Source organism: Moschus berezovskii, chromosome 14 (genome assembly GCF_049115385.1).
Source record: "Moschus berezovskii isolate FMDL1 chromosome 14, NW_MosBer_1.0, whole genome shotgun sequence".
Taxonomy (NCBI): Eukaryota; Metazoa; Chordata; class Mammalia; order Artiodactyla; family Moschidae; genus Moschus; species Moschus berezovskii.
The window spans coordinates 32,763,337-32,775,937 of NC_142473.1; the positions used below are offsets into that span (position 1 = coordinate 32,763,337).

At 45.8% G+C, this 12,601-nt stretch overlaps 1 protein-coding gene across 1 annotated transcript in view; it reads right to left on the minus strand.

The window, feature by feature from the left end:
* Positions 1 to 11,939, minus strand: part of SMIM35 (small integral membrane protein 35) — a 64,058-nt gene extending 52,119 nt beyond the window's left edge. Inside the window, exon 1 of the mRNA XM_088843374.1 lies at positions 11,876 to 11,939. Within this exon, the coding sequence (XP_088699500.1) occupies positions 11,876 to 11,939 (64 nt within the window). The remainder of the gene's footprint in view (positions 1 to 11,875) is intronic.
* Positions 11,940 to 12,601: the final 662 nt, after the last annotated feature.

Below are 12,601 nucleotides of genomic sequence, written 5' to 3' on the forward strand. Positions count from 1 at the left end.
AAGAACAACCAACCTATAAAAAAAGAGTATTACCAACACCGAGATTTAAGTCTATATTTCAAATAATCCTGATAATTTTTTAAGAGTTTTAATCAGCTTCCATTAATAATGATTAGATTGCTACAGTTTTTGACTCAAGACAAAAAGGTAACAAGGAGCCTATTTGAAGAGTGGGTGGCCATCTGCTTGGACCACTGGCTCTCTCTTCAACCCCCACCGTCTTTTCAGGAAATTTGCTATTGTCCACTACATGTGGGTCAATTTAATTCAAACTAGATGGAAATGTTAGTCACTCAGTCATGTCCGACTCTTCGAGACCCATGGACTGTAGCCCACTGGACTCCTCTGTCCATGGGATTCTCCAGGCAGGAATACTGGAGTGGGTTGCATTTCCTTCTCCAGGGAAACTTCCCCATCCAGGGATCAAACCTGAGTCTCCCATATTGCAGGCAGATTCTTTAACATCTGAGCCATCAGGGAAACTTTTTTTTTTAAAACTAGATGAACTCACCCATAAATCTACTTTGTGAGCATGTGTAAGTGTGTCACAAGATGCTAAAAGGGAGTGAAGGTGGAAGGACCCTTCTGCCCGTTGTCACGGATCTCCCCATCCCCCGTTTCCCTCAGACACACACAACATGTGTGACACAGGGGCTAAGTGCAGGCACCGGGGTCAACTCACACAAAAAATATTAGAAAAACTTAAATTCTTTCTTTGATTTTCATTTTAAAACACACATAAAAATTTCATTTTTCAATATTGAAGTTTCAATATTTTTTCCTCTATCCCAGTGGATCCTCTTGCATAAGCCCCAGGTTTAAGAACCCTTGTTTGGGAACTTCTGAGACTAGTACATGGGCCTGTGTCCAAATTCCTCATTTCATGCACAGGTTCTGAAAAGAAGATATCTTGTGAGTTTCACTGGGGCCATATATTATGCAGCTTCCCAGCCCCAGTTGAAGGCTGGCATGGACAAAGTGCTTGGTAAATATTTGTGGAATTAAGAGCTCCTTCCCCAGACACCCAGCCTCCCCTCTGTGCTGCGAATGCTCTCCTCCCCTTTGGCTCCCACTCTTCCACCCGACCGCATCCTGCTCATCCTCATAAGCTCAGCACAAATGTTACCTCTTCTGGGGAGGCTGCCAACCTCTGGCTCTGTCTGCCCTCTCAGCTCAGCCTCCCAGGCAGATCACAGAACCACAGGGCAGGGAAGTTGCCTGACTCACCACATCCCCAGACTGCAGGTGCTCAGTAAATGGCTGATGAGTGAGAGAATCCCACAGAGCCTGGGGTGAGGTCAAGGGATAGTCTGGGCCAGAGACTTTCAGGTTCTCTGTGTAATGGACAGGGAGAGGATGAGGGCCAAGGGAGGTTGTGTGAGGGGCATCTAGGACCATGTCTGCGTGCTGAACCTCAGGAGGACTCCTCACTGATGGCCTCTCAGGTGGGAGATGAATCTGCTTAAAAAAGAAACAGGGACCCTGGGGTGAGGGAGCCAGCTTCCACCACCCAGCAGCGCGGTCAGCATCGGGCAATCCTAGGGAGGCAGAGCAGCTTCCAGGAGCCAGGCAGCCTCTCCCCAAGCACCACTCTGTGGCCAGAAGCACTCAGTCAAGCCAGAGGCACCAGCATTGTCAACAAGTGCTCATCTGCGGGATTTGGGAAGGCCCAGACACAGACCATCTAAAAGCATTTCCTCTTCTAACAGGGTCAACCCATTGAACTCAATCGTTCATGGCGCACCATAACTCCATCACCCACAGAGAAAACTCAGAGTCATCCCCAATTCCTCCCACAGCCAGTCCTTTAGTCTGCGTCAGCGAAGTTTCTAAATCCTGGCAACCCAGCATCTGTGCCAATCTTGTGCTCTGCGTTTCCCTGCCAAGTATGAGCTGAGTGGCGTTGGGTCAGTGACTTCAGTTCCCTCAGCCATAAAATGGGGACATTTTATGAGGGTGAGTCTGCAAGGTTATTAGGAAAAAATAACTTAGATATAGCACATACGATAGGGCACAACACAGAGTAGAAAATTAATAAAGAGGGCCTTTCCTTTTCTTCATCATCTCTAGAACTTCTCCATTTTTGCCTGAAATATTGCAACTACCCCTCACCTGGTGTCCCCACCACTGTCCTACATGGCTGCCTGAAGTACCTTCCTCTGTGGCAAGAGTTACATTTTCAAGTAAATTTACTCAAGCAACATTTAAGCACGTTGTATGCTAGTCATTGCACTTGGCGCTGCGGATATATAGATAAATGAGCTCTCTCACAGGGAGCCCAGTACAGGGTTCCATAAATACTTATGACTTTTTCCACCTAGGAGGTCATTAAGCAGGGACTCAAACTCATGGACGCTGAACCCATGTTCTTTCTGACTTACCCCTGATCTCCATCACCCTCACCTGCCCTCCTTCCTCCCTTTCCCCAGCCACTTTCATCACAAAGATGTGTATGTGTGCCCGCACGTGTCCCCAGTCGTTTCAGTCATATCTGACTCTGCGACCCTGTACACCACAGCCCACCAGCCTCCTCTGTCCATGGGCTTCTCCAGGCAAGAATACGGGAGTGGGTTGCCATGCCCTTCTTTAGGGGATCTTCCCAACCCAGGGATCAAACCTGCATCTCCTGTATCTCCTGCACTGCAGGCAGACTCTTTACCACTGAGCCACTGGGGAAGCACTCATCATAGAGACAAGTAGCAGAAAGTCCCTGCATCAAGATACTGTGTAAGCATGGTGACAGAAACAGTAAACAGGCAAAGATTATGACTCAAATATCTGCAAGAACCTGGCTCAATGGCTCTAGTGGAGGAAATGCCTCTCTTGGTGGTGGTTGGGTAGTCAACTCCTTTCTCGATATTTTCCTTTACGTGGCAGCCTAAACAAGATAAGATCCTCGGGCGGCATTGGTCCAGCCCTCAGTTGAAGGCCAAGAATGAGATCCAGCATGAGCCCTCAGCCCCAGCCTGAGACCTCCAGCCCCAGATAGATGGACTCTGAGGGTTTGCCAGACAAAAGTTTGTTCCCTGGGGCGTGATGGCCACATCGCCTCCTACCTCCCCTCCCAGACACCATCGCACCTACAAACACAGACAAGTGCACTCTCAGAGTAGCTGAGACAGTAGAAGTTATGTTGAATAAAAGCCAGAGCCAAACAGGATTAGACAGGTGAATTTGCTGTAATAAATATAATCCAGGTCAAGGAATCTAAACTCCATGTCTATGGAGGGCATGAGTTGTCAGGACTTAGCTGCTCTTTGTGTATAACCATCCAGTAGGGACAAGGACACAGCAATACCAGAGGAAATGAAACACAAGGAAGAATAGGACACAACCCCTGCCCTTTTCACTGAACAGTAACAGACCATCAACTAGGCAGCAAAAACAAGAAACTATTGTCTCACCATTCAACCAGAAGTCTGAAATCAGGGTGTTGGCAGGGCTGTGCTCCCTCCAAAGCCTCTAGGGGAGGATTATTCATGGCCTCTTCTGACTTCTGGTGGCCCCAAGTGATCCTTGGCCTATAGCAGCATCACTCTAATCTCTGTCTCCATCTTCAATTAGCCATCTTCCCTTCTCAAGCATGACCCAGTCTTAACCGATTACATCTACAATGACCCTGTTTCCAAATAAGGTAACATGCTGAGGATCTGGGTGAACGTGAAGACTTGGGGTGTTACCAACTCAGGTCCTCAAATTCTTTAACCAGTATAAATTGATAAGAGGCCAGACAAGGAATTCTGGAAGGCATTATTGGTATTTCTGCTGCACCTCAAGGAAGCCAGAACAAGGTGGTTTCTTAAATGGAGGAGTGTAGCGGCAGATCAGCCCACTGAGTTGGGCTAGAGGGGTGGCTTAGGTGTCTGCCCACCCCCTTGTTGGTGCTGTGTACAGGGATGATTCATGGTACCCTGCTTTTGCTCCTGGTAACTCAGAAATGGCTGTTGGTTTGTGGCCTTTTTGTATCTTATTGTTTCTGCTCTGTCCCATCTGCACACGTGTGCAGTTATTTTTAGTCCCTTATAGTTTCCTTGTATTCTTTTGCACTAGCAGATGTTTGTCCAGATGCAAGCACTGCAGCAAAGGGTCCCAGGCCCCAATCTGTCTCAGGGAGACACTATTCAACCCAGTATAGCATCTACAATCCAGCAGAAGGATATACTGCCAAGTTGCCAATAAAAGAAGACAGGACCATGTGAAGGGATTTGGGACAGGTCAGTTCCAGGTGGACATCTTAGTAGGTGTAGTCCTGGAAAAGCTGCTCAAATTCTCTGAGCCTCGGTTCTCTGGTTGACAGCACAGGATTGTTTTGAAGGTCAAATGAGAAAAGATGCTTTGTTGCTCTGTAAAGCCCACACAGACACATGTGACATTAATTCACCAATTCATGCACCTTTTCTCTCAACAATGCCTGAGAAAACACTGACATTCTCACTCCCTCTTTTCTGGACTCAGTGCTTCTGCCAGAATACTCCCCTGTGCCTGTGAGCACAAGTTGGTTTGTTGAATGAACTGCAAGCTACCCTGATCTCATTAGCAAGCATTTACTAAGGTGTCTCTGAAAAAAGTCAAAGCTTAGATCATTTTATGATTTGGGACTTCTGGAGAGCATCCTTTAGTAACTGTGTTAGCGAGTCCAACCTCACTATGCCAGGCCAATTAGTCAAGTGTACGGGCAAGGAATCATGACTTTATTTGAAAATCCTGCAGACTTTTCTGCACATGGCAGACTAATGTCTCAAAATAACCATCTTATCAGGGCCTGGATGTCAGAACACAAATGGGAGGAGATGAGGAAGTAAAGCAAAAGGCCATTAATCTTGTCACTTGCTGGAGTGACTGTGAGGAGACACCCCATGTCCAGGGGCAAAGGAGAAGCCCCAGCAAGACGATAGGAGGGGCGAATTCGCATTTAGAATCAAGCCCCATACCTGCCAGAGATGCTCAGAGGGCTCAAACAAACCTTTGTATGCACCAGGACCTGGAGACCCCGCAGAGAATGAGACAGAACTGTGTTTGAGTGTCTCCTGTGGAGGTGCGGGTCAGCAGTGGACTGCCGCAGGGGCAGGGGCTCTGGGCACAGCAGACTTGGGTACGGCAAAAGCACTCTTGGAGGAGGTCGTCATTAACCCCACCATAGAGCCACCAGAACTTACACAGGACTGGGAAACAGACTCTAGGAGGGCACAAACAGAACCCTGTGTGCACCAGGACCCAGAAGAAAGGAGCAGTGACTCCACAAGAGACTGACCCAGACTTACCCGTAAGTGTCCAGGAGACTCCAGCAGAGGTGTGGGTTGGTGGTGGCCTGCTTCAGGGTTTGCACTGAGTGTAGCAGTGCAGGCATGGGATCTTTTGAAGGAGGTCACCATTACCTTCATTACCTCCACCATAGTTTGGCCCCAGGTAAATAACAGGGAGGGAAAACAGCCCCACCCATCAACAGAAAATTGGATTAAAGATTTACTGAGCACGGCCCCGCCCTTCAGAACAAGACCCAGTTTCCCCCTCAGTCAGTCTCTCCCATCAGGAAGCTTCCATAAGCCTCTTATCCTTCTCCATCAGAGGGCAGACAGAATGAAAACCACAATCACAGAAAACTAACCTGTCTGATCCCACGGACCACAGCCTTGTCTAACTCAACGAAACTATGAGCCGTGCCATGTAGGGCCACCCAAGACGGAAGGGTCATGGTGGAGAGCTCTGACAAAAGGTAGTCCACTGGAGAAGGGAATGGCAAACCCCTTCAGTATTCTTGCCTTGAGAACCCCATGAACAGTGTGAAAAGGTGAAAAGATAAGACACTGAAAGATGAACTCCCCAGGTCAGTAGGTGCCCAGTATGCTACTGGAGATCACTGGAGAAATAACTCCAGAAAGAATGAAGGGATGGAGCTCAAGCAAAAACAATACCCAGCAGTGGATGTGACTGGTGACAGAAGTAAAGTCCAATACTGTTAAGAGCAATATTGCATAGGAACCTGGAATGTTAGGTCCATGAATCAAGGCAAATTGAAAGTGGTCAAACAAGAAATGGCAAGAGTGATCATCGACATTTTTAGGAATCAGCGAACTAAAATGGACTGGAATGGGTGAATTTAACTCAGATGACCATTATATCTACTACTGTGGGCAAGAACCCCTTAGAAGAAATGGAGAAGCCATCGTAGCCAACAAAAGAGTCCAAAATGCAATCTCATTGGATTGGACTGGATTGGATGCAATTTCAAAAACTAGAGAATGATCTCTGTTCTTTTCCAAGGCAAACCATTCAATATTAGAGTAGTCCAAGCCTATGCCCTGATCAGTAATGCTGAAGAATCTGAAGTTGAACAGTTCTATGAAGACCTACAAGACCTTCTAGAATGAACACCCAAAAAAGATGTCCTTTTCATTATAGGGGACTGGAATGCAAAAGGAGGAAGTCAAGAGATACCTGAAATAACAGGCAAATTTGGCCTTGGAATACGGAATGAAGCAGGGCAAAGGCTAATAGAGTTTTGCCAAGAGAATGCAAACACCCTCTTCCAACAACACAAGAGAAGACTCGACACATGGACATCACCAGATGGTCAATACCGAAATTAGATTGATTATATTCTTTGCAGCCAAAGATGGAGAAGCTCTATACAGTCAGCAAAAACAAGACCAGGAGCTGACTGTGGCTCAGATCATGAACTCCTTATTGCCAAATTCAGACTGAAATTGAAGAAAGTAGGGAAAACCACTAGACCATTCAGATATGACCTAAATCAAATCCCTTATGATTATACAGTGGAGGTGACAGATAGATTCAAGGGATTAGATCTGACAGACAGAGTGCCTGAAGAACTATGGACTGAGGTTCATGACACTGTACAGGAGGCAGGGATCAAGATCACCCGCAAGAAAAAGAAATGCAAAAAGGCCAAATAGTTGTCTGAAAAGGCCTTACAAACAGCTGTGAAAAGACGAGAAGTGAAAGACAAAAGAGAAAAGGAAAGATATACCCATTTGAATGCAGAGTTCTAAAGAATAGCAAAGAGAAATAAGAAAGCCTTCCTCAGTGATCAATGCAAAGAAATAGAAGAAAACAATAGAATGGGAAAGACTAGAGATCTCTTCCAGAAAATTAGAGATACCAAGGGAACATTTCATGCAAAGATGGGCTCGATAAAGAACAGAAATGGTATGGACCTAATAGAAGCAGAAGATATTAAGAAGAGGTGGCAAGAATACACAGAAGAACTATACAAAAAAAGATCTTCACAACCCAGATAATCATGATCAATTGGTATGATCAATCACCAAGAGCCAGACATCCTGGAATGTGAAATCAAGTGGGCCTTAAGAAGCATCACTATGAACAAAGCTAGTGGAGGTGATGGAATTCCAGTTGAGCTATTTCAAATCCTAAAAGATGATGCTGTGAAAGTACTGCACTCAGTATGCCAGCAATTTGGAAAACTCAGCAGTGGCCACAGGACTGGAAAAGGTCAGTTTTCATTCTATTCCCAAAGAAAGGCAATGCCAAAGAATGTTCAAATCACTGCACAACTGCCCTCATCTCACACGCTAGTAATGCTCAAAATTCTCCAAGCCAGGCTTCAACAGTATGTGAACCATGAACTTCCAGATGTTCAAGCTGGATTTAGAAAAGGCAGAGGAACCAGAGAACAAATTGCCAACATCTGTTGGATCATCGTAAAAGCAAAAGAATTCCATAAAACATCTATTTTTGCTTTATTGACTATGCCAAAGCCATTGACTATGTGGATCACAACAAACTGTGGGAAATTCTTAAAGAGATGAGGATACCAGACCACCTGACCTGTCCCTTGAGAAATCTGTATGCAGGTCAGGAAGCAAGAGTTAGAACTGGATATGGAACAACAGACTGTTTCCAAATAGGGCAAGGAGTACGTCAAGGCTGTATATTGTCACCCTGCTTATTTAACTTCTATGCAGAGTACATCATGAGAAACGCTGGGCTGGATGAAGCACACGCTGGAATCAAGATTGCCGGGAGAAATATCAATAACCTCAGATATGCAGATAACACCACCCTTAAGGCAGAAAGCAAAGGAAAACTAAAGAGCCTTTTGAAGAAAGTGAAAGAGGAGAATGAAAAAGTTGGCTTAAAACTCAACATTCAGAAAACTAAGATCATGGCATCTGGACCCATCACTTCATGGCAAATAGATGGGGAAACAATGCAGATGATGACTGCAGCCATGAAATAAAAAGACACTTGCTCCTTGGAAGAAAAGTTATGACCAACCTAGAGAGCATATTAAAAAGCAGAGACATTACTCTGCCAACAAAGGTCCATCTAGTCAAAGCTATGGTTTTTCCAGTAGTCATGTATGGATGTGAGAGTTGGACTATAAAGAAAACAGAGCACCGAAGAAGTGATGCTTTTGAACTGTGGTGTTGGAGAAGACTCTTGAGAGTCCCCTGGACTGCAAGGAGATCCAACAAGTCCATCCTAAAGGAAATTAGTCCTGAATATTCATTGGAAGGACTGATGCTGAAGCTGAAACTCCAATACTTTGGCCACCTGATGTGAAGAACTGCCTCATTGGAAAAGACCATGATTCTGGGAAAGATTGAAGGCAGAAGGAGAAGGGGACAACAGAGGATGAGATGGTTGGATGGTATCACTGACTGCATGGACATGAGTTTGAGTAAATTTCGGGAGTTGGTGATGGACAGGGAAGCCTGGCTTGCTGCAGTCCATTGGGTCGCAAAGAGTTAGACTCGACTGATCTGAACTGATTAATTTCGCAAGTGTCTCCTAGAATGGCCAGCCTCGAGGGAGGGATCTATTAACATTCTAGCAGAGGTGTAGGGTTCACCGAGGCAGGCAATTGTGTCTAGACAATATCCTTTTAGTGAACAAAAGCAACAGGAAGCAAAGGGTTAAAGTAAAAGAAACAGATTATCTCCTGTAACAGCTGCCAGAGGGAATTGGTGTATTGTTCTATTAAGCCCTTAACCAACTAACTGCCTCCTCTGGTCCAGCCTCTTTATTCCACCCAGCACTGGGCTTTCCTAACTCTTCAGCGATCTGTTTACAATTCCATCCCTATAGGGGTGTGAAAGCTCAGAGTTGGGAAAGGAAACTAGGCAAGGAGATGCAGGATGAGTCAAGCACACAACAGAACAAAACTTGGGTGGGATTGCATCTGCGGAACGGTCCAGCCCTTCCTGGAGCAGGTACATGAACTACACCAGGGCCTTCAAAATTCTCACAAGTCCCACATCTGTAGTAAACGGGTCCCTTACACTGACAGAGTCCTGCACAGTGGGTGAAGACCTTACACAAATGTCCTCCCCTCCCACTGTCACAACCACATCATGGACCAGACTGTGCAGATATTTTAACCCCACAGGTAACTGAGGCCAAGAAGTAAGTGTCCTGACCTCACTCCCACAACTGGCAAAAGATGGGGCTGGAATCTGAATAAAAAACCATACGTTGTTGATGAACCAGTAAAAAGACTAATGCAGTGTAGACTACTCAGCACACAGTAATCAAAATACACATTCTGGAACTTCCCCAGTGGTCCAGTGGTTAAGACTCCATGTGCTTCCCCTACAGGAGGCACGGGTTTGATCCCTGGTTGTGGTCTCAAAGAGGCAGCCATGAGCAGTCGCACAAAGCAAGATCTTAATTTCCTGCCCAGGAATTGAACTTGGATAGCCTGGATGAAAACCAGGAATCCTAACTACAGACCAGCAAGGACTAGAGGCCAGAAGCAAATTTTCCCTGGATCTTGCCCCCACTGAAAAATGCATTTCTCAAGGAGGTAAAAACTGTAAAAACACATATGAAGTTATTATCAGAGACACAGAACAGCAGTAAGTGGGAAAGCACACAGAGAAACAGTTTGTTTAGTTAAGACAGAAGCAAGGCAGAGATGCACACCCACAAAGAAAGGGTGTGGGCATCTCCCCTTGTGAGGAAGAGAGCAGCAAAGAAGCAGTTAAATCATTTATATAGGACAGTTCTTTCAGGTCTTTGTTTACCTTGGGCTAATTATCTAGTTTTTTCCTCACCAGACCTATCCTGGGACCCTCCCCAACATGCGTGCACAACTATTTCCAAGATGGACTTCAGCCCAGAGGCCTATGGGACCACATATTAGCATCATATATTACGGGGTGGTATCTCCTCTTTTTTGACCCCAGAGGAGAATTTCTGCACATAGGAAATGTCTCCCTTGCCCCAAGGATGGAAAATACATGACTTCCTGATCCTTTGCTCAAACAAGGTTTAGCCTCTCTCTGTTCCTGCCCTGACTGTCACCTTGTGGTGTCCATGGGAGACAAATCCCGGCTATTTACCCTGCTTCAGTTGTTCCTTCCATTTTGGAGAGCAAACAGAAGGAGGCCGGTTATAAACATCTAACCTGTCTGACATGAAGCCCATCTTTTTCTTGCCCCAAGAAACATAAACAGGATGCCAGTTGTAAATGCCTTGCCTGGGTCCCACCTATCTCCTGCTTCAGTTCAAGAACTAGAATCCAACATGCCATGTACTCCGTGGGGTCAAAAAAAAAAAAAAAACACATTCCAAACGTGATGATTTATTTAACCTGTGGCTAAAATAATACTCACTGACAATATTTTTATGGCACCATTGCAAACATTTTACAATTAAGTCACCTAATCCCTACAACATCCCTAGATGGTAGATATTATTGTCATCCTATTGCAGGGAAAAGCCAATTCTAACTCTATGTTGGAACAGTTTCTTTGACTTGCTGTTCATTGCTTTTGTTATTATAATCATACATAATGGCCTGCCTCTGAGACTATCCTGTGCCTTTGCCTGAATGTTAAAGTACCTTTGTTCAGAACTCGGTCCACGTGTAGATGACAAAAAGGAAAAAATTAACACATCCCCTGCTTGACACTTGCCATTCTAAGAGATATTTGCAAGATTAATGGCCTTTTTACTTTGTTTCCTGGCTTCCCAGCTGGTGCAATGGTAAAGAATCCACCTGCCAATGCAGGATATACAAGAGATGTGGGTTTGATCCCTGGGTTGGTAAGATCCCCTGGAGTAGGAAATGGCAACCCACTCCAGTATTCTTGCCTGGAGAATCCCATGGACAGAGGAGCCTGGTGGGCTACAGTCCATGGGGTCGCAAAGAGTCGGACACGACTGAGCACACACATGCAAATGGATCACCTCCCCCCATCTCTGCTCTGTGAAAAAACCCGGCATCCAGACCCTGATAAGACAGTTATCTCGAGACGTTAGTCTGCCATCTTCTCAGTCAGCTGGATCTCCAAATAAAGTCATATTCCTTGTCTCAATGCCTTGTCTCTGATTCATTGGCCTGTCATGCTGTGAGCAGAGGGAGCTTGGACTCTGTACCAATCCATTTTACAGATGAGGAAAGTGAGGCACAGAGAGGCTAAATAACATGCCCAAGGCAGTAGGTGACAGAGCCATTACAGTTAAAATTTAAAGCTGTGCATGGAGTTAATCCCATGTAGAAGCTGTTCATTATTTGACCCTTAGAAAATAAATGTAATGAAGTTTCCATCTATACTATTGAATTTCTAACCAGATTCCTTTTTTAAAAAAGTTATCAAAGTACTGTATGTTCAGAGTCTCAAATCTACAGCACAGTTCAGAGGAAAAGCAGCATCTCCCACCCCCACTGCTCCCCCTTCTTTTAAATCGCTGGGCTCCTCCAGGGTGAAGCTATGAGTAGCCTCCAGAGACAGGTGAAAAGAAAGAGGCTGCCTCTGAAATGATCTGAAACTCATTCTTTGCCTACTGTAGGGGGAGAGGGCTGAATGAAAATGTTTTTTCTGAAACTGATTTCAAATTACACTGGCAATGTAGAAACTGCCCCCTGGAACAAAGGCAGGCTCACCTGGTAGCTTGCTTCGGGGGCCCAGGTGGCTTTCCAGAGGTCCCTGGAGAACAGCAGAGGCCATTGTAGATCCTCTCCCTGACCCATGCAAGGCCTACCCATGCACAATGCAGTGGAAGAGACCCAGGTATCCCAGGTTACACAGACCTGCATCCCAACCCGATCTGAGCCTGCATCTCCTTCTTTGTAAAATGGAGGAAGAGTAGCATCCACATCTTATGGTGGCCACAGGGACTAAATAAGGTCTTGTCCTTTCTTTGCACAGGTGTAAAAGCCTGGCACATGGGAGCACAATTTATGTGCTGGCTTTTTTTTGCCTTTTGTGGAGCAAATGTGTCCTGTCATTTCCCCACCTCAGCCCCCAATCTTAGTCCCCCCACCCAGGGAAATTCATCCCGGCAAGAGAAAGGTCAGCTCCCACCCATCAAAGATCAGCCAGGGTTTCCCTAGTGCTTCTTTGGTGCAGATATTTAAGACTCAATTCTACAGACCTGGGGCCTAACCCAGGTCTTGGAAGAAGGGTTGGCAAGCAGTGAAAAGAGACATTTCCTCTCTGCAGAGACTCAACAGAGAGCCACACTTGAAGCATCCCTCACAGAGAGCCGGGCTGCTGCTTGCTGTCCCTAGGGTACAGGCACTGCATTCCCCGCATGTTGTATTTCAGAGTCACCGGTCTCCAGTGACAGTGAAGAAGGAATTCATAGGGTCTGGACTCCATCTTAGGCC